Source organism: Acanthopagrus latus, chromosome 4, assembly GCF_904848185.1.
Source record: "Acanthopagrus latus isolate v.2019 chromosome 4, fAcaLat1.1, whole genome shotgun sequence".
NCBI lineage: Eukaryota > Metazoa > Chordata > Actinopteri > Spariformes > Sparidae > Acanthopagrus > Acanthopagrus latus.
The window spans coordinates 19,863,525-19,889,548 of record NC_051042.1 but is presented as its reverse complement, the minus strand read 5'-3'; the positions used below and the strand labels follow the sequence as shown (position 1 = coordinate 19,889,548).

The 26,024-nt window shown below is 41.6% G+C and overlaps 1 protein-coding gene across 25 annotated transcripts in view; it reads right to left on the bottom strand.

Annotated features, from left to right (window-relative positions):
* plekha7b (pleckstrin homology domain containing, family A member 7b) overlaps positions 1-26,024 on the bottom strand; it is a 75,710-nt gene that overhangs the window by 33,496 nt on the left and 16,190 nt on the right. For 4 of the 25 annotated variants that reach the window (XM_037095523.1, XM_037095529.1, XM_037095524.1 and 1 more), the window contains exons 1-3: positions 23,114-23,422; positions 22,565-22,639; positions 4,028-4,111 (exon numbers count right to left, since the gene is read on the bottom strand). In XM_037095523.1, the coding sequence (XP_036951418.1) occupies positions 4,028-4,111; positions 22,565-22,639; positions 23,114-23,319 (365 nt within the window). In that variant the 5' untranslated portion in view covers positions 23,320-23,422. Of the gene's footprint in view, positions 1-4,027; positions 4,112-7,839; positions 8,055-17,494; positions 17,555-22,564; positions 22,640-23,113; positions 23,425-26,024 lie in introns of those variants that run through there. The other 21 variants (XM_037095521.1, XM_037095518.1, XM_037095546.1 and 18 more) reach the window with 11 other exon arrangements.

Genomic DNA, 26,024 nt, shown 5'->3' with positions numbered 1-26,024 from the left:
CCTTGCTATTAAACCACAAACACCACCATCCCATAGCACAACACGGGACAGGTTGCCATGTTGATTATGCCAAACTTTGAACCTTACATCTCCACGTAACTGCTAAAACTGAGATTTGCCACAACAGATGATATTTTAACACAACTGCTGGGGTCTGTACCAGAGAAGCTTTTTCCCTTATGTCCAGATAAAATACTTTTGTTTTTGGCTTAGGCATCTCTGTAGTGCCACAATGCTTTATTATTAATTTTAATATTGAACACAGGAAATGTTCATCCCTAGCTTATTTGAATAATAACTTTGCTAATATCCCCTCTCGCAGACCAAAAAGAAGGTAGGAGGAAGGGTCATTTCTCATCTGCAGCCTCGCAACTCACACTGTCCACTGCAGAAGAGCCTCTTCCTGACGGCAAGAGTGAGCTCACAATAGGAAACAATGTGTGACCTGTCTCTCTGATAACCACTGCATTGTTCCTCAAACGGGTTAAAAGCAGCACTAACTCTGTTGTTTTTTCCTGCTTTGTGTGCTGCACTACGCTGGAGATAATGAAAAGGAGATGAGATAAACGGGCTGAAGCAAAAAAAAAAAAGATGTAAAAAAAAAAGAGAGAAACAACTGTGAAACAAAACTTACAGTATTCACACTCAAAGTCTGGACTGCAGCCAGCCTTTTTACAGGATGTTTCTGTCGTATCAGGGGGACGGTGCTGTTTTATGTGAAGCTTTCATACTGTTTACCACCACTGTCACTGGAACGGTTCCCCAGGAGATTTGTTGTGGCATGTGGTGGAGAGGAGCGATATTTCACATCACAAAGTGTCGAAGGGGGAAAGACACTAAGCTCTGTCTTTCCCTGCCTTCCCTGCTTTGATGGAAATGAGGGCACATTTGACGTTTCTTAATCCTTTCAGGCAGCGGGGGGTACATGAGGAGAGTTGAGGAATTGATCAGAGTGTGATAATCCATAACAAAGTCAGAGTCTTTCAGGCCAGCAAAGCACATGCGGATCGACCTCTCCATGGGGAAGGGCCTCCTGAAGCTCTTTTTCCTGTTCTGCCCTCAATCCGATAAAGCTCTCCAGGGAACACACTGAGGTTCGCCTGACTTGGAATTCCTTTTTTTAAGATATCAGAGCATGCAGAGTGAAGTCCATGGCATCATCATGAGGGAGGACAGAAACGACATTTCGCATCCACAGCGAGGTCATATGCTTGTGTCGCACCCATTTAAGACCAAGATTGCAACCCAGCTGTCATGCTCTACACTAAACAGCATTATGAAAAGAAGGCCGAGAGAGGCTACAAAATATGGCAATAAAGTAAATAGATCTGGTTCACCAGATAAAAGTAACCTTAACCAGCAGTTAGCAGTGTGTGTACTGCAACACAGAGTGGTTTGAAGCAGATAGTGCTCTAGTTAAAATTCAAATTTACTCACTTTGTATTGTCTACATTGTTACTGAAGTGACCTACATCCATGTTAAAGCTGCCTTTTTAATATCTCCCCTCTTCTGGATAACTTTACACAGGACACACATAATTCTATTATGCAGCTGCTTCGAGACAAGGCCGTATGAGCTGACGATATATATTACGTGGAAACAGAAATACAACCATGTTTCATAGAAGGTGTATTATTCATTAGTTTGTCACACTCAAACTCTTTGTGACTATATTTTGTATTATTTTTCATGATGGACAGTACTTTGCATTCTTCAGCACTACGTGGACTCAGGCAGAACATTTGCATAAGGGATACACAAACAAACATGGAGGAGAGTGAACACGAGGACAAACAGGGGGACGACTCCGACCAGCCAAGGCAAAACAAGGAGCTTGTACCTAAAAGAGGGGCAGTACATCAATTTGTTTAGAACTATAGTTGAAAAGTGTTTTCTATGTGCCTTTTTATATCTGATACATCAACACTTCAATTTCGTTAAATGCTTGTGTTTTATCCGTGTTCTAAATAAAAGGAGAAACTTCTCAAAATTCTTCTCAAAATATAATGAGAAATAGGCCTTTTCCTATGTTTTCCTGTGTCATGGACCTGCTGATTCTGTCATCTTATATTTGGGTTTTGTGGCATATGTGAACCTGTTTCCAGTCTACTGTTGCTGTGCTCCAGTCTGCTCTCCGTCCACACCTGCACTGCATCTCCTTCATTAGCCCAGCCCTGTTCTCATTGTTCTTTCCAGCCTATCAGCTCCCTCCCTGCTCTCTTGGTTCCTCCACTCGTTCCCCCTCACCTGTTTTTCCCTGCCTCACTCCACCTGCAGGTCAGCCCTAGTTTAGTCTGTATTTAAGTCCAGGCTTTGTTGTACATATCTGTTGTATGAATAAAACTTCATCTATTGATATTCCTGCCTGCCATCTCCTGCATTTGGGTCCCTCTTTGATTAGCGCAACAATCTGGATATGAAGAAACCTTTATCAGAATATGAGATTTTGGTCAAATTGCACAGCCCTACATGAAGATTGTTGTGGTGAAACTTTTTTTTTTTACATTCATAGGATTGACTCTAGCCTTGCTTAGCACAAAGACTGGAAGTCAGAGTTAAGATGGATACAAGCTCAGCCCAAAATTGTATTGTGTGTCGTCCACCACATAAATATTGTTGAATAAATCGTTTTATAGGAGAGAGTTAAAGGCAGAAGAAGCTGTTGATCAGCAGATCAATACGCAGGGCATTGTAAATCAAAGGTTATATTTACAGACAACTCACATAATTTCATTATTGCTATTTCCTGGCATCTGTCTTTAAGAAAGTATATGTCTTTGGTTGAACTTCTTCAGTGTGTTAATTCTGTTTGTTCAGAGCACGTCTCTCTTATAGTAGTTTCTAAAACAGAAGTGACTGTTTTATGTATGCAACATTTTATTATTCTTGCTGTATGCTGAGACAACTTTTATTAACCTTGTGCTGCTTGTTTCATGACATCCTTGTCCTTGTCAGTAACTGATACTATTCTTACCATAGCTTAAAGAGATTATGAGTCACATTTCAAAGTAAAAGCATCTTTCTGTCACTGTTGAAAATATGCCGGTGTACAAATCCACGGCTCAACAGAACTGAACTGAGGATAACGGAGAGTTTGGATGCAGATGAACCGCAATCAGTTTTGCGTTGCTTTAAGAGACCGTCTCTTAATTAGTGAGAATGTGGGGATCACATTCTTGTCTCTGTGGAATCGGTGCTATGCATGATCATCTTACAGCCGCCAGCTTAAATACGATCAGACACCTGCCGCCTTATATTGCACTCTAAACCTGCCGTACAGCTTTGATGGCTTTGCAGGATGAGATTCACACAATGACATAAAACGACGATAAATCCAAATGCCACGCCGCCGTGACATGGACTGCAGTGACCTAAAAACAACATCTAGCATGAATCAAATTCCCAATCTTTCTGTGTTGGCAGAATATTTATGTCAAAAAAAGTTTCACTCCTAAAAAAGAAAATGTTCTATTGGTGTGTCAGTCACAGAGTCAGGTTTCCATTTTTATGACTTCAACTCCAATGAGAAAAAATATACGATGCACCAGAAAAAAGTAGAGCCAGCATGAGCATGACTCGGCTGATTGATGAGACGGATTCATGACTCCAGATGTGATATGAACACAGTCAAAAGCATATGTGAGCGTCAGCTTTCCATTACCATAAATCCTATTAAGGCAATTCTTTGAGGAATAATACTTAAGAGTCTCTGGGATCCAAAGCCACTGACAAGTCAATGCTGTCATTTATGAACGACGTGATGGAAATGCATTTAATAACATCTAATCATATTTTTTCTGTGTTTTGACTGTGCCTGCAGCTCATTTTCCTCACAAACTGCTTTTAGCTCTGCTTGTTACTGCAGGACCGACATCTCCCCCATCATGGTGATATGCTTTTTCAAGGAGGACGACAGGCTATTTCCCATTTCTGGACTCCCACTGCATGACCATGAACTAACCCATCCTGTACATCCAGCATGTTGTGTATGCATCATTCCCAGGGAGAAACAAAAAAAAATCTCACCTGTCCTGTAGTGTGTATTCTGTGTTTTCAGGCGAAATCTGTCCAGTCACAGGGTGCCGAAAGGATGTTGCCCTAAGGTTGTGGCTGCAGGACAGAAGAAGGAGGACGGAGAGAAATCAAAATTAGTGTCAAGTCTTTAATCACACTCCTTCCTGATCACGCCATGTATGCTACAAAATGCTGCTAAAAAATGTTTACGCCTCAGTCGACTGTAAAAGAATGTATGGTAGCACTGCAGCCAGGTGGGGAACCACAGCTCATATTCTTTAACACAAAGCGAAAGGCTCAGCACTCTGCTTTAGCCAGCTCACCAGGTTTTATTGATTTCAGTTAGATGGGGCCATTCATTGCTTTAACGAGAGCATGAATGCATGTTATTGTCAAAGGATAGAATAAGAAACAGATAAGTGGCTGCTGGTCCCGGTGCTGACAGGATTGAAATATTGGGCCATGACTCCATTTCTTTATGTTGTCATCTTTTGAGACTGTATATGCAACGATGCAAAAACAGAATCTGAGTTATTCTATTTACATTCTTACAACAAAATAAACAAAAAAATCACAGAAAATATCCAGTAAACACACACTGTTTTTCAGTATTGAAGGAAAGATCAACAGCCCTGGTTTGACTCCCAGACGCATCATACTGATTTACTTCTTCTGATGTTTCTTATGGCCTAAAAAAAGAGACTGAATCCATTTTTAATCACTGATGTAATTATTACCATGCCCAACCTTATCATCAAACCTTCGTGGCAGATTAAGCCTTTATCAATGTGTTTAGCGTTCCATTTAATTTAGTTTCTCTCACAAGTTGCTGAAAACTCCATGACTGAAACAAAGGTGTACAACAATCAACGATTGCTTTGTTTCCTCTGGTACTGAGCTCTTAAGTTCTGTAGAGACATTATACAGTGAGATGTTATGGAAGAATGTAAGGCATCAGTAACTCCTCTCTAATTACAAATATAATATTTTATAGTATCCAGTAGCCTGTGTGTTTTCTCTAGCTATAGTGAGGAGATACGTCTTCTTCTTATGAGTATGAGGACAACAGATACATAAAGTTCTAAAATCTTAAGTACTGACAGAGATGTGGACTCTGACGTATGTCGAGTCAAGTCAATTGAGTCAAATAGACAAAATTTGATCTGATTTGGAAGTTAAAGACTCAAGACTTGACTTGACTTGAGACATGATGAGTTGAATGACTTAATTTTATGTTTTAAGTTTAGTTTAAATTATAATACAAAACAAAAAGAATCGTTCAATTATTACTCAACAGCTACTGATACTTTTCTTTGTCTTTTCGATGGACAACTGCAGGTGAGACTGCCGTATCTTGACTTGAGTCACAAGTCTGTGTACTGTACTGCAATATTATGCTTTCATGTCCAGCTTTTGTTAGTAATGTATTTTATTCCCCCCAGCCCTGTCTTATCTTCTCCCATCACCATCACACACAGTGTATTACAGTAGAAAACACATAACACCCTTCAACAGCAGCTGTGAAATAGTGTGCAGTAAAACTGTAGAGTAAACACTGCTGTGCAGACCAAAATCCATATGCTGCTTTCTCATAAACACACACACAGGTTTCAGATAAACAGATAGCTAAAATAAACATGTTTACATCCTGAATGAAAGTGTACCGAGGGTAAATAAATGACTATATATTCAACAATGAGGGGTGAATCCCCTGAAGGACAGCGGCAAAAGTTCAGTACTATACAGGTGCAGAATGAAACAAACAGAAAGTGGAGGCTCACTGCATCATCATGCAGCAAAGGGAGGGGGAGCCAAACTGAGCAGGGCGGAAAGATTTATGAGTTGACATTTGAGAAAAGTTCAGAGGGTATATTGAACGGGAATAACACTGAGCGATTCTGCACACACAAACGGCATGATCGGCATCAAGTATAAACAACACATAAAACCTACACATGTACTCGTGTGAAAACAGTGATCGTGATCACGTATGTACGAACACACACACTCGCAGGCTTGTCCCTGATAAAACCTCATAATTTGCTGAGCTGCACTGGGCCACATACAGCACTGCACCAGCATCCCTTTTTAATTAGGAACCTGCATTCTTTGAGGCTTTTGTCTTAGCCGCATTACTTCTGAACTATTTGTCACGGAATTTGCTGCATCCCCGGTAAGCGTACACTGCAGCACAGTAGGGCTATTTGTTTGCGGAAAACTAGCTTCCATCAACGTTTGTGACAATATTGTCCCAGAGGGGAAAATGAACTCCTGCTGCAGAAGAGCTGTGGCACACTGCCGTCTACAGTAGACTGTGTACTGGGGAAACAGCTTTGCTGTCAGAGCCAGTGAGATGCAGTTACTCAAACATAGTGTCACAAAGATGATTCTGCGTAGTAACTTGACATGAATCATAGATTGTAATAAATCTTTCACGATAAAAGCAAAACCACCTTGATGTCCTCTCTGCTGCTTTTTGAATAGATTATATTGATTTGAGTGCAGTCGACCTTTAACTGAATCTTTTACAATCACAGACATTCTAATCAATAACTAGTCAAAAACACCGTAAGCGTACAGTATACGCAAAAATACCAAGTTATTACTTATCTCGACCTCAACCTCATAGGATGCTTATCTGTTATTGATAAAAATACATTGAAAGGAAATCAATAGCAGAGTTCTTCAGGTCATTTAGCTTCACATTCATTAAGTAACTGATTTCATCATGATCAAGTGTGATCATAGTAAAGCTACACAAAAAGCTACTTAGGTTTCACCCTAGTTTATTACTGCTGATTGTTTTTAATGCAGTTGCTTGTTTCTTTTATGAGCACATTTTAATGTTATTTGTTGTGTTGGTTTATGCTGCTGTCTTAGCCCGGGCTCTCTTGTAAAAGAGATTCTGAGCACCAATCCAAATATTCCTGGTAAAATAGAGGTACCAAAATAAAACAGATAAATAAATAAATGGAATTATAAAGTCTTGATCTTACTCCAATATCTTATACAACAACAACCACTGGAGACAAAGAAGGCTAATACAGCAACAACAAAAAAACAGTGCGGCACAAGTTTTGTTTTTTGGAAATATTGTTCACTGGGAGCAAAGACTGACACTGCCTCACACCATCAGCATGTTACAGGGCCCCATAACACTAACCATCAGGTCATATAGAGTTCCAGCTTCCATTAGGCCAGATAAAGACGAGAAAGAATGACTGGCATCTCAATGTAGTTTATATGGAAGCAGAAGTGATATCACAATGCCAACAAGACCAATCCTAGCTGAGCAAAGAAGAGTTATGGCTTGAAAATAACAGTTCAGGGCAGCAAATGAAGGACTTTCTATAAACTGAGTTGAGGTGAAGTAGGCAAACATGATCCTGAATGGTGAGTAACCTAAGAATAGCACAGCAACCTGGTTCTGATTTCAGCCAAAGCTTCTTCTAGAAAACAGCAGCACTGCAGCTCAAATCAGGTCTCTCAATGCTGCAACAACTGGAGTCCTGGCATGCCATACCCGTTTTTTTTTTTCAGCAAAACAAGAGGCTCAGAGTAATCCCTGTCCAACACAGGGGCTCAGTCTTGGCAGCAGGGGCAGCAAGGGGCACGGCTCTGTGGTTTGAACACCTCTCCCTCTCTTTCTCACACCAATAGAAATCACACAAAGGCTCCAATCTGCTCCGTAACAGACATCAAAGACAGGGATCACACCATCCGAAAAGAAAACTCTCCAAACTCCACCAGCACAGATCTCTCTGCCTCTGTTTCCTGCTCACTCTGCCTCTGCCGTATCATGCACACAGCGGAGACAGTCTCACCTGCTGTGAGAATCATCGTGAATCAGCTGCTAGACTCGCTGTGGTGCTGCAGGGTCATGGAAATCCTCTCAGAACAGTCGGGGCAGGTGGGAAGATGCGGAGAGAGGGTGTCGGGCGTCCGCACAGAGCAGAGTAGAGTGGAGGAATCAGGATGAGAGCAGGAGGGGGAGCTCTCTATCTCCGCTTCCTCCCGCTCAAGCGTGCTTGTCTGAGAGTTTCACCCCACACTTGCTGAACGGATGGTAGAGATGTTACTCCCTCCCATCAGGGGAATACCTCAGTCCCTTATCAGATCCTCCTCCCTTTTCCATTTTCTACATCTCTGTATCCACCTCTTGCTTCTTCCTTCCCAGAATGGAACTGGACTTTTTTTTTTTTTCTTCCAAGGAAATAGTTATGTAGCTGCTGTTCAGTCACTCAGTTACTCAGTTCAATTATCAAATATTGGTATCACACAGGTTTACCGCTGCTACCCTCCGAGTGATAGCGTTGCAGCTAGAGTAGTAAAGATGATAATTTGCATCGGCTTCCTGCTGTGCCTTCTTACTTTACAAACAACGCACTACATTGATGCTGAACACAAGGCAAACAGCGTGATGAGTATTTAAACCAGAATATATTTAATAATGTAAAACAGATAACTTGTCGACCCTCTCGGGCCCCTTCAAGGTCACTTTAGGTTCATCAGTGTCTACTTTTTGAAGCACTGGTTTAACAGTAACATTGACCTCCAACCTTCGCTAAGAGGGAACTGAAACTAATCCTGAGGAATGCAGCCTAGAGGAGCAGGTGGTACCAACGTACTGTTAGGCCCACCGTAAATATTGTATCAGATAGACAGCAAGGATTAGGAAACTGAAAGAGCATCTACTGAGAGAAGTTTGCTGTTTGATCCCACACACTTTTCATCTAGAAGCATTTTTAATTTCATGACAACTCTCTTTACTTTAAATACATTCAGACAATGTGATTAAGTTAAGTTCCGACCCACAGAGACATATGGAAACACGAGCTCTCGTGGCAAGCGATAATCTTCAATGATGTGAACATGAGCAAGAAGAGCCTCTTGTTTTCCTCCATGTCGCCTTAGTAATAAGCATCACAGTGACAATGCGGTGTCTGAAAACTCAAGGAGCAGGATGAATCACGAGGGTCTGAGAGCCGGTGAGAGCACCTGTGACTCCTGTGCAACCGAACATGAGATTAAGATTCTATCTGCATCGTGACAGCAGTATTTCTTTTCCTGCGTGCCATGGTTGCCATTTTTATACATTAACACACTTTTATTCTCAGGGTAGCTTCCTTGGGTAGTCGACCAATGTTGTTTTAATCATATGATGCTGAACAAAGTGAAATTATGGACATGTGGTGTTGAGACTCATGTCAGAGCCACGGTGGATAACAGTGGCAGCTACAGTGGTGAGCTAATACGCAACTGATGTCTTACGACAACAACACTGAGCGGACACGCTGCCTCAAAATCATAAATGATGTTAAAGTCTATTACAATGTTTCACTGTAGATATCACTAAATGCCAATTCAGCAGACATCGCCCAAACCTAATCTACACTTAAAACAATAAACATGAAGTGTCGATTGCAAAGTTATTCTATTCATGTTGAATCCATGTGAATAAATTAAATATCTTAAGTTAAGTCTTACATTTAATTAAACAAAATTAATCCAGACTTGTGCATACACATTATGTGTTTATTCAGTTATTACAGTTAAGGGGAACTTCAACATAAATACAATGTGTTTTTTCAAAGTGTTTATTATTCAAGTTTTATACATAACGGTAAATCATTCCAAATAGGTTAATGTGTCTCCAGTAATAAATCACATATCCAGTTAATACATTCCACACATTGAGAATTAGATGTAATACTTAAAATACTTAAAGTCAGTGCTTTATGAACAATGAGCACTACTCTGATATATTTACAATGTATGAACAAATAGTAAACTGCTTAAATAGTAACAGTAAGTACTTCATAAAAGGAAAAAGGAAACAAAACATTAGGCCAGGGTGGAATGAATATGTATATGAGCTTCATACAGAGGCTAAAGAAAAATAAGGCATGGCCCGGAGTTTGAACGTAAGATAAAAGAAAAAGAAAAATAATTTATCAGCCTTTTCAAAAACACATTATCGATTTAATTCAATGTGACAGATTTGTATCCAACATTTAACAAAAAATTTACAAAGATTATCGATTGGCATATTTAATGATATAATGATGTTGGAATGTTAAAATGGAACAAGTTCTTAAAACCTCTATAACTACAATGGCACCCAGTAGAGTATATACCTCTGCCAAGACCCACCAGCCACTTTAAATTCAATCAAGCCTAATGTAATATCAAATAAATACTATTTAAATCAACCAGATCTGCATTTTCAGTTGGATATACATCAAATTGTACTCACTCTTAGACAGCAGCAACCTGAATATACCTGATATTATCTCAAGAGTCATGAATTGCCTTCATCCAGATCCAGATTTTCGAAGTTTGATGAAAAACGGGTTAGTAGTTGTTGTGTTATTCTCTTGATAATCCAACCAACCAACATAAAAAAAACATAACACTGATGGAGGCAATAGCTCCCTCCATGATCACACTCCAAGATGTACAATATAGAATAGAGTTTATTGTATCTATTGTACAATAAACTGTTTTAAAAAAATAGATACCAAAAAGGCAACAATATCTTATTTTTCGCATGAAGAACATTTCATGTCATATTTCTGTGAGATTAATGTGACACGAACACAACTCTTTTATCCTGCACAACCCTATTTAAAACAAACATTAAGGTCCAGGCTGAGCTGACGATTAAGGCATCCACTGACTGTTTGAGTGTGCAGCTGAACACAAACTCATCTCATAAACCATCATAGTGTAATGAATGTCATATACTGTAGTCGCCTTACATTGTATCTCTGAAACACAAAATCAATGTTGTGCAGATAATCACCAGAGAACACACGATGGGAATCGTTTGTTTCAAGCTGGACTGCTGACTTCATTCTCAGACCCAATTCAATTAGCTGTACCAAATGCATCATTAATATCAGCAAGCTGTTAGCGAGCAGATGACATGTGTCTGCAGATTTCAAAGAATGAGACAAAGCTAATCAACAAGGAGCTGCAGATATAACCACGTGAGGTCAAATGAGGTTCCATGAACCACTGCTGAACTCACATTTCTGTGTGTACAACACCCCACCCGGGCAGAGTGGATGTGAGACGGGATGTGACATCGTGGGAGAGAGATATCATGAATCTCCAGAAACATCCTGTAGCATCCCAGCACCCAGCGGGCAAAATTAATTAAGCTTTAATAGGAGTTGTTTGAGCGCAGTATCTAGACACAGGGAGCCATTAAGGAGATAACATTCTGCAGCAGGATTTGCACATGTTGACTGACCTTTATCAGTTTCATAGCAGAGCACTGCAGCAGCAGCCTCGCTCAACTTCACTTCTCTGACATTTGTGCAGGAATCGTCCAGGCAGTCTCTACTAAAGAGTTACCGGGAGGTTCCACAAATGAGGGAATCCAACCAAGCACACACTGACTGACTGGCCTTTCCCTGTCACTGCACTCATTTACTACTATCACCATCATCATCTTCATTGTTTGTAACTGCAGAAACTCCACGCTGAGTTGACAGTATGACACACTTAATACGACCCCACTGGAGAGCAGTTGTGCCCCTCTACACACGCATGTACAGTCATTTAAAATAGCATCAATGAAAAACCCTCCTCCTCCTCCTGAGCTTTGCTTTTATGGAGCCGGTAGCCATCCAGCAAACCACTCAAGCAGCACTGCGCAAAGAGCAGTAAAGACGAGCTCAAACAGGCCCAGTGGAGAGCAGAAACAGGTGCAAGGACTTGCCAGGGTCTGTAACCCTGTCAAACAGAGGGTTTGGCAGAAATTGAAAGAGCCATCACCTTATTAACATTCAGCACACACTCTGGTCTGACACAGCACATTTCACTGCAGTCACAATAGTCCTTTAGGCCATGTTGCTCCAAAACATAAGCAAGGCAACTGCTAATTGTATTGCAGTGAATGCAAGAAAGGCCTCTGTTGGGCCATTAACAAAGAATCAAGACCCAAGGAAACACTTCTCTCCATGCACAGAAACTAAATCGGACAAAGAACCATCTCGCTGAATGAAAATGTTGGGAACTAAAACCTTTTTGCCAAAATAGATGTTGCACATCAGTTACATCTCGTTTTGTGTCTGCTTAACTGGTAAAGCTATTTTTCAAACGCTAAGGGGAGAGCAAAAAAAAAGACTTTGGTAATGGTGGATTAAAAGGTAAAGGTAACTCCAAAACTACACACTGCTGCTCACTATAGCCAACTCTTTGCTGTAGCCATTGTTGGCCGTGGAGTTAGGTAACTGAAGGGAATGTTCTCGCACCGCAACCCTGGATGATGGAGGGAGTCACCCCCAGCAACATGGCTCGGCCTCCCAGCGAACACTCCTGGACACCGGACTGGGACTGATTACAATCTCCGAGACTATCGGATGCCAAATTAAAAACAGTGGATGTAGTGTGGAGGGGATCTGACCAGGACTATGACTCTGAGGACAAGAGGGAACGGCAGGCAAGGACATGAGAATCATGTAGCAACACAGGAGCAAGAGTCTGGCATCAGCCGCGGGCGAAGATGACATGTGCAGTCAGAGTATTTTCACATCTTACTCTGTGAATTGGTGATTTATCTCGAACAAACCAGACAGGATTGTGGAAAGACAAACCAAGAACGTTTTTTTTTTTTAGTCTTCTTTATTTACGAGGAGTGAAGTGTGTTTTATGAGTTCACATGGTTCACATTAAGCTTGTCTTGGTTCAGTCAAAGAGATCATGAATACAGCTGTTGTTAATTTGTTTTATTTTAGTAGGAATGTAGGTGTAAAAATACTTCCTTTCTTGACATTTTGTGATTTTATTCTATTTTAAATGTACTTATTAGACTAATTAGTCTACTACCTCGTGTGGTACACAGTGGTATAACATGACAGGGTTGTTCGGGGCTAACTGGTTAGAATGCTAACTTCAGCAGACATCTCAGTAACACGGCACATAGATGTTTTGGACAATAAAGTCAACACTGTTGTTTCTTCACATTCTGCTGACGTTTTTTTTTTTTTTTTTTCTTTGAATGGTTTGGACTGAGATTCTAGCCATATCTTAGAAATCCCCCCTTTAACTTTAGCGTACAAACACAGGCCTTACAAAGAGCCAGAATGCCATATTCATATCCTGTGCACAAGAGGCTTTGCTATTTGTGGCCTTTCTTAAAGCCTGTTATGAACTGAAACTGATCCAGTAACTGCCTTCAGCAGAGAGAAAACGGCCTTAGCGAGACATGGATACCTACAGGACTGTGAGCACATCAGCACTTCCTCTGCTCCACTGGCACAAATTTAAGCTGACTGATAAATATTTATAAAGGTTGATTTGACGCAACTCATCAAAGAAATTGTGGTTTTATAATGCCTCCGACCACGACAATAAAAACTGACTTCCAAGAGCATTAATCTTCAGGGATCAGTAGCGACAGCGATGTGCTGCGACAAAAGGAAAAAAGTTCGTAAGTTTTCTGGAGCAAGCATTACTCTGGGGAATAAATCAATGAAGGGTCCCTGTAGCTTTAAGTCAATATTTAATACCACAGATTTATCCTGCACATCACTTGCTGAATAATGATGACCTGGAGCCACAAGGAGTCCTTTTTATTTCATCTCTTCATTCGTGCTAACAAGAACTGTCTGAATCTTCAGTGTGTGACAACTTCGCTGGTTTTCAACCCAGGTATTTCTAAAATGTACAGGCATTTATTCATGTGCATACAGATTTAGTTTAGATAAGACTGTCTTGGGCAGCTTCTGTTTGCTGTAATGTCTGGCTCTTCCCACTGTGCGTTCATGGGGTGACGTAGAGAGGAGGGAGGAAATTGCCAAGCACAAAACAGGCAAGAAGTTAGCAGAAACGACGACAACTGCTTACAGCAGCTTTAAGGTGACCCGGGCAAAATTTCCAGTTGTTTGTGGTGACAAAACCAGAAGACAGAAACAGGCCATTTCATGGCCACGTCAGCTAAGAGCGAACAGAACAAAACAGAATTGGCTCAGATCCGGCATCATTCCACCCAGTAAGTGTGCCAGACGAACACTGTAGATATTTTGGTGTTGAAAAAGTAGTGAAAACCTTAAAACACAACATTCTATCTTAGAGGCTCCATTATTTAATTGTGGACGACTTACTCTTCGAGGCCAAAGAGAAATATAATCATAAAACCCAATACAAATTCCCACAGTGAATATCTACACACTAGATGAAATGAGGGAGTGTGATACTCTTCTCTACTGCAGCATTGCATCTGAAGTCTTAGGATCAATCTGATAAACATAATGTACAAGTAACTTATACGTACAAATCCTGTCTTGTGTTATTTTAAACATTGCAGCAGCAGCATACAGTAGCTGGTTTGAGACTTCTGACATATGATCTTTCTCTTCTTTGGGTACTTTCAAGCTACGGGTGGGAAGATTTTGCAAAGCAAATGATCTTTTGCCAAGAAAAAAAAACACACAATCAGCAAAAGCAACACATCCTTGACAGTGCAGAAGAGATGAGGGATACTCTGCATCAGGGTAGCTGTTAGTCTCAACTGTAACCTTTACTTGCATACGGATGTTATTAGTGGAGCTCAAGTAATATAACTCAAAGTAACGGATGTAATTTTCTGATAAACAGACCATCTTAAAATGTTTAATCAGTAAGGTAAAGAGATGAACTGACAGAAAACTAATCTTCTTCTCACCACCTCTGAAACAAATGAAATGAGAATAGCCAATATCTGTTTTCTCTCCTGTCACGGTCTTTCGCCCCACTGTGATCAGCACATCAATAGTGACGGTTCAAAGGCACTTTGCTTCATTTCCCACACACAAACACAACACACACACTACATATACACACTACAGACACACCTCCAAAGCACTGACTCACTGACTTTATCATCAAAGGTCTCAGCCAATCTCAGATCAGCTTAAGAACAACATGAGCCACTTTCCTCTGGAAATCACAGGTTAATAAAGTAACATGTTGACCTTTGACCTCCATTCTCCAGAGGCTCTGTGGCTGCAGTGCATAGCTTTCAGCCACTGTAGGTGAGAAGGAGACGTAAAGGAATTTGACCATGAAAGATGAAGCATAGACAGGTCATCTCAGTGTACACGACCACAAAGTGAAAACAACGTGTCAGCACTCAGCAGGACAACAGAAACAGCTGCACGTCCTCTATGTCAGTGCACACTGGATCTATTAAGCTGCAGTGCTGCTGTACACAAAGCAAGCATTAGCACCATTACTGTGCTGTGCACAAAACAGCCAGGACTCACCCACAGTTTTAGTCCCAACAGCATTCCACAACTCCTCTTCAAAAACACTGTCTGATCAAGATATCTGAAAGTCATTTAGGGAAAGGCAGATGCAGTTTTCTGTTCGAAATCCTCTTCCTGCTATCATTGGAACAATGATTGCGTAACGATGTTAAAAAAAAAAAAACAGCAAAAAACCCCCCACAAATATCAAGTATAACATTTTAATCATGTAGTACTGTAAAGCTAGAATCATACTGCAAGGTTTTCCTTGTTTGTATATCACCCACACGTCATGGCATACTGTGGGCGGACAATAAAATACCCCAAATCAGACCTAATGCATGCGTCTCATCGGTTTAAAGGCTTATTTACTGTGGTAGCACTTTTTTCAACAAATATGCTTGGCTGATGTAAGCACATTTGTGGTTTTAATGTCATCACACCAATTTACTTTCACAAGCGGTGATACCAAACAGGCTGCACTTGCTGAAAACATGAGGCTGCAAATTGGATTTGACAGCAAAGGCTTTGCTGATGGGAGACAGGAAGTGATACTGGAAACGTGGAGAGGAGAATCCAGGGAAAGTAGCACATACAAATGAGGCATTTGAGGCAAAAAATATTTTGTGTATCGTGGTTGCTGTAGATCTTTTGATACCTAAACAAGCATCAAAATCAGACCATTCAGCATTTATAGAGGTATTTAAAGCGCAAGACCTTGGGTTTAATAAGGCAGAAAAAAAACACAGTCCTATAGAGGGTGAACATTTGTTGGTGATGGTGATGGAAATCAGCTTGTGATGAAGAAGGTTTTGACAACAAGGCAATACAGATGAAATGTTAAAAAGCAATCTGTGTTTTTGGATTGTGAAGTCATTTTGCCATGTTGAACCCAAAAGTTGAATTCCTCTGTTACCCTGGGGGGGCTACAGCTCAGTTGGTAGAGCAGACGGCCATTAATCTGGAAGTCAGTGGTTTGATCCCTCAATCCTGTAGTCCAAGTGTCCTGTGGGAAGATACTGGACCAAATATTGCTCCCGGTGGCTGTTGATTTGTGTGTATGAACGGTTATTGACCCTTGCATGGTAGTTTTTTGCCACTAGTATATGAATGTGAATGTGCACAGCTGCTCCTCTGACCAGAACACATGTCAAGCCCATCGTCGGTTAAAGAGACACCTTCAAACAGGTAAACCTGTTGTAATGGCAGTGTAAATCCTTGTCGCGCTGGGCTGATGTCCTGAATCAAACCGAATAGAGCCACAAAAAAACGCCACTAGTCAACTTAGTAGTCAGTCCAGTGAAGCAGGCTGAGGTCTGGGTCCAAGCAAATTACTTCAGGTCAGGTAAAAGTCGCCAGTTTCGAAGAAGGACTTTGTCTGACTCTGTTTTCTGAATTGATAAACAGGCTGAGGGAACCTGACAAGAATGATTCACAGATAGCAACTGCCAGCCGGCGCAGCGGGCTGGATGATCAGCAGTGGTCCCTAATTAGAATGAATGTAATCAAACTCATGTAATTATGTTCCATCTCTCAACCCAACATAATTTCTTGCCTTTTCTTTCCCACGCTGACTCTGATCTTCTCCTACTGACATTGTAGAAGATTTCCAGAATGTAATTTAATGTGTTATACAATGCTGTTATCCTCCTCAATCAGCCATTCAGATGGACTGAAATACAGTCCTCATCTGCCGATCTAATGCAGTCTGCAATACACACTGCCACAACCAAATGACCCTTTCAAATCGAACGAGTATGATACATCATGACTTTCTTCAACAACCTGAGACTGCACACTTGTGGCTGCCGAACTAAAGCATCTGCTTAAGTGTCCAACCCACACAGCAAAGCCAAACACAGCTAATCAGTTCGCTGTGCGATGTAGGACAGAAGGGGATGTGAAGTGTGGGGGTATGTTAAAGCTGAAAATGTCAGGCAGGAGATTGAGGGCTCAGGAACTGCAAGCTCCGAGTAGGAAAGACCACTGAGAATGGTGTAATAGTTCTGTTATCCATAGCTAAACAAAACAAAACCACCTTACTGTATAGCACTAACAGTAACTAACTGAATCTGGAAGCATTTAAAATTTTAGATAACCAAAAACAGTCTTTAAGGTGACCTAGGGAGAAAACATAACAATAAGGACCAGCATCGTGTGAAATTAAGACAAATAGTGTAAGTTTCACCACAAGACAAGAAGAAACTTTAAGTAGTTATTCATTTGAATTTGACCAACTCACCCTTGAAACCGTTCAGGGAGATCCACCCACGTGTAGGGAGGCTTAACTCGCTAAATGATCACCGCACTGTCAGCAGAATAAAAAGAAGAATATTAAGAGAACTTGAGGTTCTGAACGATAACAAAGACATAATCGGACGAGATAAAGAGTTCTGTCCACTCCTTCTACTCAACCATCTGGGTAACTTATGAGCCGAGGCAGTGGAAACAGCAACAGAAAGATCTAATTTGTTCCAGATCAGAGACATCCTGTACACACCCAATATTTCCAGTTGATTCTTACCAAAATATCACAGCACTGCAGTGTTCAAGAACAACAGAGCAACTGACGATTCATAGGACTCATGATATCCATATCTACTCTGGGAAATCATGTGACCTCCACTCACAATCTGTGTTTACAGTGAGACAGTTTATTGAACATTCACGTGAACACTTTACACATGCATTTACAGAGCCGGCTTTTCAGCTCATCCTATCAGATTAAATATGTTTCTCGACCATTTCTCTGACGAGTGCCACAGCAAACTTAGACGGGAAGGCCAAAGCGAATTCTGGGATAAAATCCTCCATCACACTCGCACTTAACTGCGTTCGCCATTGATATTCATACAAAGACACGCTCCTGTGATAACACTGCTTCTGCATTCCTTCCTGAGATGGTCCATCAGTGCACAGCCTCTTAGGTATGCTCCTAAAAGATGAGTGTGTACATCCACGTGAAGTGCCTACTTATGCCGCTGTTTAGGGCTTCGAGAGGATTGATTGTGAAGCAGCTTGTTGTGTATTCTGCAGCGCAGATGTCAGTCGGAGATGACACCTTCAGGATGACACAATAAATCACTCACAGCTGTCATTTAAAGAAGTAAAACAAGACCAGAATGCATAGTTGCGAAACAAAAGTGAAGACACTATCTGTTGGCTGTTTTGTCTGATCAAAACAACAAATCCTTCTATTCACTGGTTATTAGACCATTTGACAAAAAGCAGACAAAAAAAAGACCTTCTCTTCTAAACATAGTGCGGCAGAATGCTTTACTAAGCTAGTATGTTCACTAGGCTGAGCATCAACACCTCATTAGCCCCGGCACCTTCCACCTGTCAATCTTTAACACATATGGCACATAGAGAATATGTATTGAAACAAAGGTGGCCTACCGGCAAGTTCTCAGTGCCTGTCCCATGCAGCAGCAGTCATCATCTACCACACTAACTCCGAGCATTTTTCCTCGTCGTCAAGCCCGAAAGAACTGTCTGCTCCCTGGGGCCGTACAAATGAATGATCTGCAGCATGACTCTGTCTGATTCAGCTACATATTGGCAATCTGTCATACTACATACACAGGACACACACACACACACACACACACACACACACACAAATTGCATATGTTCGTGGTCAGATTATCCGTCTGATCTCTGATCTCTGATCCCCATAATCCCCAAACATCAAAAATAAATCAAACCTCACATAAAAACCTCAAATTATAATGGAACAGCATGACAAAAATAGGCCATCAATCTTTTTAGATGGCTACTCTAAATATGTCTGAACAAGAAACTGTCTGACTAGGTCAGAGACAGAATCTCCACCTTTTTACCTTGTGCTGTTATTAAAAGGGTAACTCCACCAATTTTCCACAAGTGGGTTTACAGGTTTACTACTACATATGTGAACAAAACAGTATATTGCTTTTTGTGGCTCCAGAGGATCGTCCATAATGAGTTCAACACGAGTATACAATGCCTACATTACCCACAATGGAACTTAGTTACTGAGTGAATCACTGGATGCAATTCATCATTTTACTTTGTTATTTACTCTTTTAAATCCAGTGCTGCATCTGAGTGACTTGCACTTCCAGTGACTGGGTGGGTAGGTCATTGGCTGGATACCTTTGATGACATCACATTTGTGAGTTTAATGGTAAAAGGAGGTGTAAAAGCCAATCATGGCAGAGCACCTTATCCTCTTATTAGTGGATCAATAATTGCACTTTTTGCACATCATTAAGATGCTCTTGGGACAAGACCTTCGTAGGGGATGGATTTTTAAGTAATTAAGCAATAATAAGCTCAACCACAACTCCTCTAATCTATTTCTCTCTAAATATAAAAAAAATGATATTATACAAGGATAAATGAATATAATAATAAATAGGTAACGTCCATCTCACTGCCTGAAGACACAGGGTTTTCACACTGTCATCCCTTTTAGCATGGGGTCTTTAAAATGGACAGAAACAAAACAGGACAGAAGTAGTTGATTTTGGTTGTGTCCTTAAGGATTACATTATCTGAACCAGGGTAATCCCTGGTTTTTCCAATACTGTTTCATGAAAGCCACGTCACATGCCAGCGCTTTTGTCCAAAGCAGAGGGGCAGATAAACAGCCACTGGATCCTCCAACAATCGGATTCAGCTAACCCTCATGCTGTGAAACATGTCTAAATCCCTTACACAATCATGTCAGAGGCATTATTATGTCATTCCACCGCTAAATACCATCCTCCTACCTCGAAACTTGGTCCGCCACACACATTAAGCTTGTTTAAACAAACTATTGTTTTGCGTGCCTGACACAAAACAATAGTTTGTTTAAACAAGCTTTATGTCAGTAAGATGACAGTGGTGGAATATATATATATATATTTCTTCCCAGCTGTAAGCATTGCTAAGACCCTTGATGATTATAAATGATAAAGTCAACACATTGAAACATACAGAGGCTACAGTATGAGAGAAATCTGATTAGTCTGGTAAATTTTGCTGCAGAGAATCTTGGCCCTGAGGGTGTCCGAGCTCCTATAGCGCAGCACACTTTACTGCAGCAGGCCGGTCTTTACAGCAGTGTTTGCATCAGTGTGTACAGTGTACAAAGACATTTCTGACTTCTCATACGGCAGGTTCTTTCTCCTCAGCCCACAATCAACTCTTTGCAGGTCTTGGAGATTGGGTCAGCCTGTGCGTGTGTGTGTATGTGTGTGTCTGTGTGGGTGTGTGTGTCTGTGTGTGTGTGTGTATATCCGTTCTCTGCTGGGAGCTAACTGCGTCCAGACCAGCTTCAGCCTTGCAGAGACCTCTCTCCTGCAGTTCTCATTACAGAATCCGAGCAGACACACACCACAGCAAAAGAGAGCAGTCACTGAACACAGTCCCACTGGGGAGTTACAGTGACACATAGGGTTAAGACAACACCGCTACCCGATGACTGCAATGCTGATCAGTGGCAATGAACAACTCGCAGGCAGCACACACCGATGCTCCAGTGGCCAAAGAACACACATCTACTCGGATGCAAACGGATGTTTTCAATGTCATTGTCTTGTTTTATTATGCAGTACAAACATGCTGTGCACAAAGCTATCAGAGCGCCGCAGGTTTCCCTCACAATCTGCTCCCTTTAAATTGTCTATTTATTCTCGGGCTTAGAACTCAAAAGCGCCTTTTTTTATATAGAAGTGACGTGAAATACCTGACCGCCACATTGCACTGCATTGGTTGAAGCCCACTCTTATCTGTCCCTCTTGGCTGCTGTCGAGCGCAAGCTATCACATCGTCATTTTCTCGAGGAAATCAAAAAGAAGGATTAAATGAATTAGGTGAGGTTCCACTTGGCTGGCAGAGGGTAACTGAATTGAGATGCTATTTTTAGATCTGCGTATCCTGAGAGTGTGGGACAAGCTCATGGAGACATAGGAGGCTCATTAAGTCAGACATCAGAGGAGGAAGGTAGGCCACATCTGGTGCACAGCTCTAAAGCTCAAATCGGCCAGCAGGATCGAACCCTTTCCTCGAATTTCTTTCCGACTCACAGAGAGGCTGATCTAAATCACAATTTGGGGAATTTAAAAGGTCACGATCTTAGTACACAGAGAATGTACTCCCTTTTAAATACCTCAACCTTCTGCTAGTCATCATCACTGTCTATTCTTAGAAATTTTAAGTCTCCCAGGAAATGTGCAGAATGTCTGTGGTTAAAGAGAGGTCTCCTCCTTCCTCTCTCCCCTCTATCCGTGGCTTTTCTGTCCACTGCACCAATTTTAGGTGTGTCATTTTTCAAGCTGAATTGGTATGGCCATTCCGAGCAGCACTTAACAAAGACATGACCTCTATTATCAGCTGAGCATGCAAATGAAGCGCTGTGTCTTTTGGTGAGATTTCACCCAGTGGCAGAGGGATGAAAGGGGAATTGTGATCTGGGCTGGGTGTGACTGGGCTGTACTCAGCCTTACTGGAACTGACTTGGTGAACTGAACACCAAATCAGATGTTATCCAACACATTGAGCAGAGCCAGACTGAACTGAAACTGTTACATAATCTATTAAAAACAGACCTGACTACACAAACACAAAAGAGGTGATGTTAGTTTAAAATGAACTGAATAATATTGACTCAAAACTTCCAACCTCTTTTACCTTCTCTTCATACTGTACATGTAGGTGAATTCTGCAGTCTTGTGTTGGCAGCCCCGCTGCCTCTGAGGCCTCATGCACAGCGAGAGGGCTGACCAATGAGGGAGCACATGAGGGAATGATAAATAAGCTGTGTAACCTTATCACTGCGGCTCACATCCAGACCCTGACAGAATGGTAATGAGCTTGATATCTTGTGCACAGATCAATGAATGCTTGGGTCTGTTTGTGGCATGATTTCCGTGTCACAACCCAACTAAAACTGACAGAAGAAAGCATAAGAGCAGCTTAAAAACTGGAGGTTGCCAGTTCATATTTTTGGACATCTGACAAAAGTTGCCTGGGTAAGTCCCTGGACTTTCTTGTTATCATAAAGCAACATATGTTCTCAGGTCATTTGAGGCTAACAGGCGAAATGTTCACATCTATGCTAACATGACATTTGGTCTTGCATGACTTCCAACAACACAGAATTTCATCAAAAAGCTAACAAAATAGCCCGCCAAAACACAGAACAGTGCACAGGTAATATGCAGCAGATGTGACATTGCATGTGTACGCCTGGATATATCTCTGTGGATCTGTGTGTGTGTGTGGACTGGGCCCTCATAGCAGCTGTGTTAAGGATTGAGAATCCATGTAAACACGTGCATACCTTTGAGAAGTGTATCTCTGGCTCACTGAGGGAAGAAGTGGGGGGGACTGCATCAAACTTCCACGATTGCCTAACCTATAGAAGCAAATTAAGCATGTATATAGAGGAGCATCACAATCAGCCAAAGAGATCACAGTTCTGCTGACATTAACACAGCAGTCAGTGACCTGTGATCATGAGGCACTGCAGTGAGCATCTCTCTCTCTCTCTCTCTCTCTCTCTCTCGCCCCCACTCCTTCTTATCATCTTATCAAGGCTACTCAATCAGTACACATTGATAACTGCATTCCTCAAAGGCAATTCAAAGGTCTGTAAAGGCAACGCGGCCGGCTGCTTTTTTTTAGCCACAAAAAAAGGCAACGGACACTTTCAGCATGTGTGCAAATTCTACTGCCTGCACATCCACTTTGTCCAAACACTTAACAGCATGCAACCAGAGGCACTTTATATCCTGCGGCTGGAGGAGAGCTACAGCAGACACACCTCCTGATTAGCTACGCAGCCGTACAATCCCACATACGTGCCGGAAGATGGGGCAGAGATACACACCTTTGAGTCGCACGATACACTGGCTGCCTCTTGTAAGGGATGTGCAAGGTTGACTGTCCTGGTTGGCCCAACATGTTAGCTGCAGGTCTGTGATTTGCTGCGCTCTGCTCTGCTCCTCTCACTGGTGCCCGTGTGTGAGTACTCCTCTCAGCTGGTAGTGCTGCTGCTGCTGACGTCCTCCGCTGTGCACCGAGGCGTCGATTCATTCAAAACACCCTCTTTCCCGCTTCTGCTGTGTCGGGGCTGCTGAGGTGGGGCTAAAATTGCATGCGATCACTGAAGTGTCCCCTTGCCTCTGAGAGCATTAGGCTCGCGATGGTTATTATTAAAGCCAGCCAACCTCCCTAATACATCATGTAAGAGGCCCTAGAGCAGCAAGTAAAACCACAGGTACAAAGCATTAGCCATAACCCATGTAATCATATTCTCTTCTGTCACATTCCCTCCCTGTAGTGGCACGCTTTCTCCGCTCACCTCTCCTCTGCTCTCTTCTAATGTATGCGTTTCCTCAGCAGAGCTCTGCCGTCAGAGCACTACCCTGAACTGGACGCCCTCTCTGCTCCATTCCCTCTGCAGTCATGCAGGCAATGCACAGCATGCACAGCAAGCCAGAGGAGGGAGAATGAGGAGGGAGACAGAGATTTTATAGTAGTGAGCAAGGAAGGAGAACAAAGATGAGTAAGTGATGGCTGAAAGGGACGGAGGGGAAGTGTTGCGACTTTAACATTGCCTATTATGTCATGATAGGTGACAGAATGAAGAATATACTATGTCCTGATTTTTACACTCAACTATTTGACAGTTTATGTTCCTGAAAACCACCGATACATCCATATTCGCACGTGTCATAGGCTATGTATAGCATTTGTGTAGTTACTGGCAACAAGGCTGCCAAATAAGAAACCATGGTTTGAATCTGGATTCCAACATTTGTAAGCCTTATACCGCTTGATATTTCGAAGGAGAGCTTGAAAATGTTCAGCCATGTCTGTGGTGACCAAAATATATATATTTTTCCTAACTCCAATTCAGTTTGTGCCTTAATCTAACCAGAGCATAAACATGCTGTTGTGACAAAAGAGAAACTGAACCTACAAACAAAAACTTGCAACATGTAGCAATGTAAAGATTTAACTTGGCATAAAAGGTACTTGGCTGACACTTATTCTGGCGATTGGCGATTCTGGCGTCATATATGACATAAATGGAGAATATTTGGGCTCTGGACTGTTAGATGGACAAATTAAGCATTTTTAAGATGTCACTTTGGGATCTAGAAAATTATGATTAAACAATTAATCGATTGATCATGAAAGTAATAAGCAGATTAGCCCTAGTTAGTATGCAACATATTTTGCTGCAGGGACTGAATGTATGCACCCATGAGTGTCATTATGGAGCATCACTTTGTAATTGCTTCCATCTACAAGCAATGCATGCCAATAGCCCTTTGGGGACAAATAAAGTTGAAGTTCAAATCTGAAAACTTCATAAATTGTCACAAAAAATTACCTCCAGGGATGTGCTACTGTTTTCAACAGAGATGATCTTGGAGCAACAGCTGCTACATTTACACTGCACATTGCATTGTGGGACAACTAGGGTGGAAATCACAGAATAACTCACGATACAATACAATTCACGATACGTTGCCCATGACAACAATAGTACATTGTAAGACAATCCTCAAAAAAAACACATCACAATATCTGTCCTGACACACTGTCTGCACCTTGTCCATGTCCATGTGTGTCATTATTTCAATGTGAACACAACCACAACCTGGGAAAAGGCTAAACTACATGAATGCAGAAAGGAAGGACACAACTATGGCTCACAATATTCTTCACAATCTGTCAGTGTGTCAATTAAGTTTACACCACAAGAAGTGATGACGTAGTGAGTCTGGTAAGTCAAATTGTCAGAGTAATCTGTTTAGAGCACCCGCATGTTTTAATAAAACATATCAATATTTGGCGCCAGTGTATGGATAATCATATAGCTATATCGATATTTTGTCCAACCCTTGGACAACGGTGTCCAGCAGCAGCTCAGCTCCAAAATATAGTCATTTTACAAAGCAGGATTGCTGTAAACAGCTTAAACAGGAAATGCTGTGACAGCAGTCGAATCACATGAAGAGGGGAGAGATTGAGTGTGTTGAGGAGACATCATTCATGACACAAGAAATGGAAGTAAAGACTGGGCTGTGACCGAACAGCTGGAAAGACTGATGACTACGCCATGCTACAAATGCCTTCTATCAGCTAATAAACAGACTTTGTGTGTGTGTGTGTGTGTGTGTGTGGGGGGGGTAAGGATTCCGGAAGTCTACTCACAGATTACGCTGACAGTACCTCCACCACACACACAAACACACACACACACACAAACATGCAGGTAATGTATCCAGCTGCTGTTGCCCTCTTCCCTTGAGTTTTATCCTCCGCTGCTCTTTCTCATCCATCTACTCTCTCCTACACATCTCGTTAGCATACCCCAGGAGTTGAAGGCACTCGCACTGCAAGTAAACACCTCTTCAACGCTGTGGAGATGATACCATGTCTGATAGATCTCAGGGTGTAACCACCACCATTTGAATTGTGCATTAGCCCTCCCCTACAGCAATTCACTCCACTGCATGGAATAGATCTCAACATGTACACCATTCAAATGGAATGGAACCTTACACCAGCAAACAACTGAACTGTAAGAAAGCAGCTGTAATGTGTCCACAGAAAAGAAAGGATGAATAACACAAATTATTCTGTAATCCAGTGGTTCAAACTAAACTCTGTAAAACGTGTTATCTGATCACTTTGTACATGTTTATTTTTAGTTCCGTGGAAGAGAGGGATTTAGGGTATACAATTTCCCTCTGTAGAAAATAAATGTGTACAAAGTACAACAA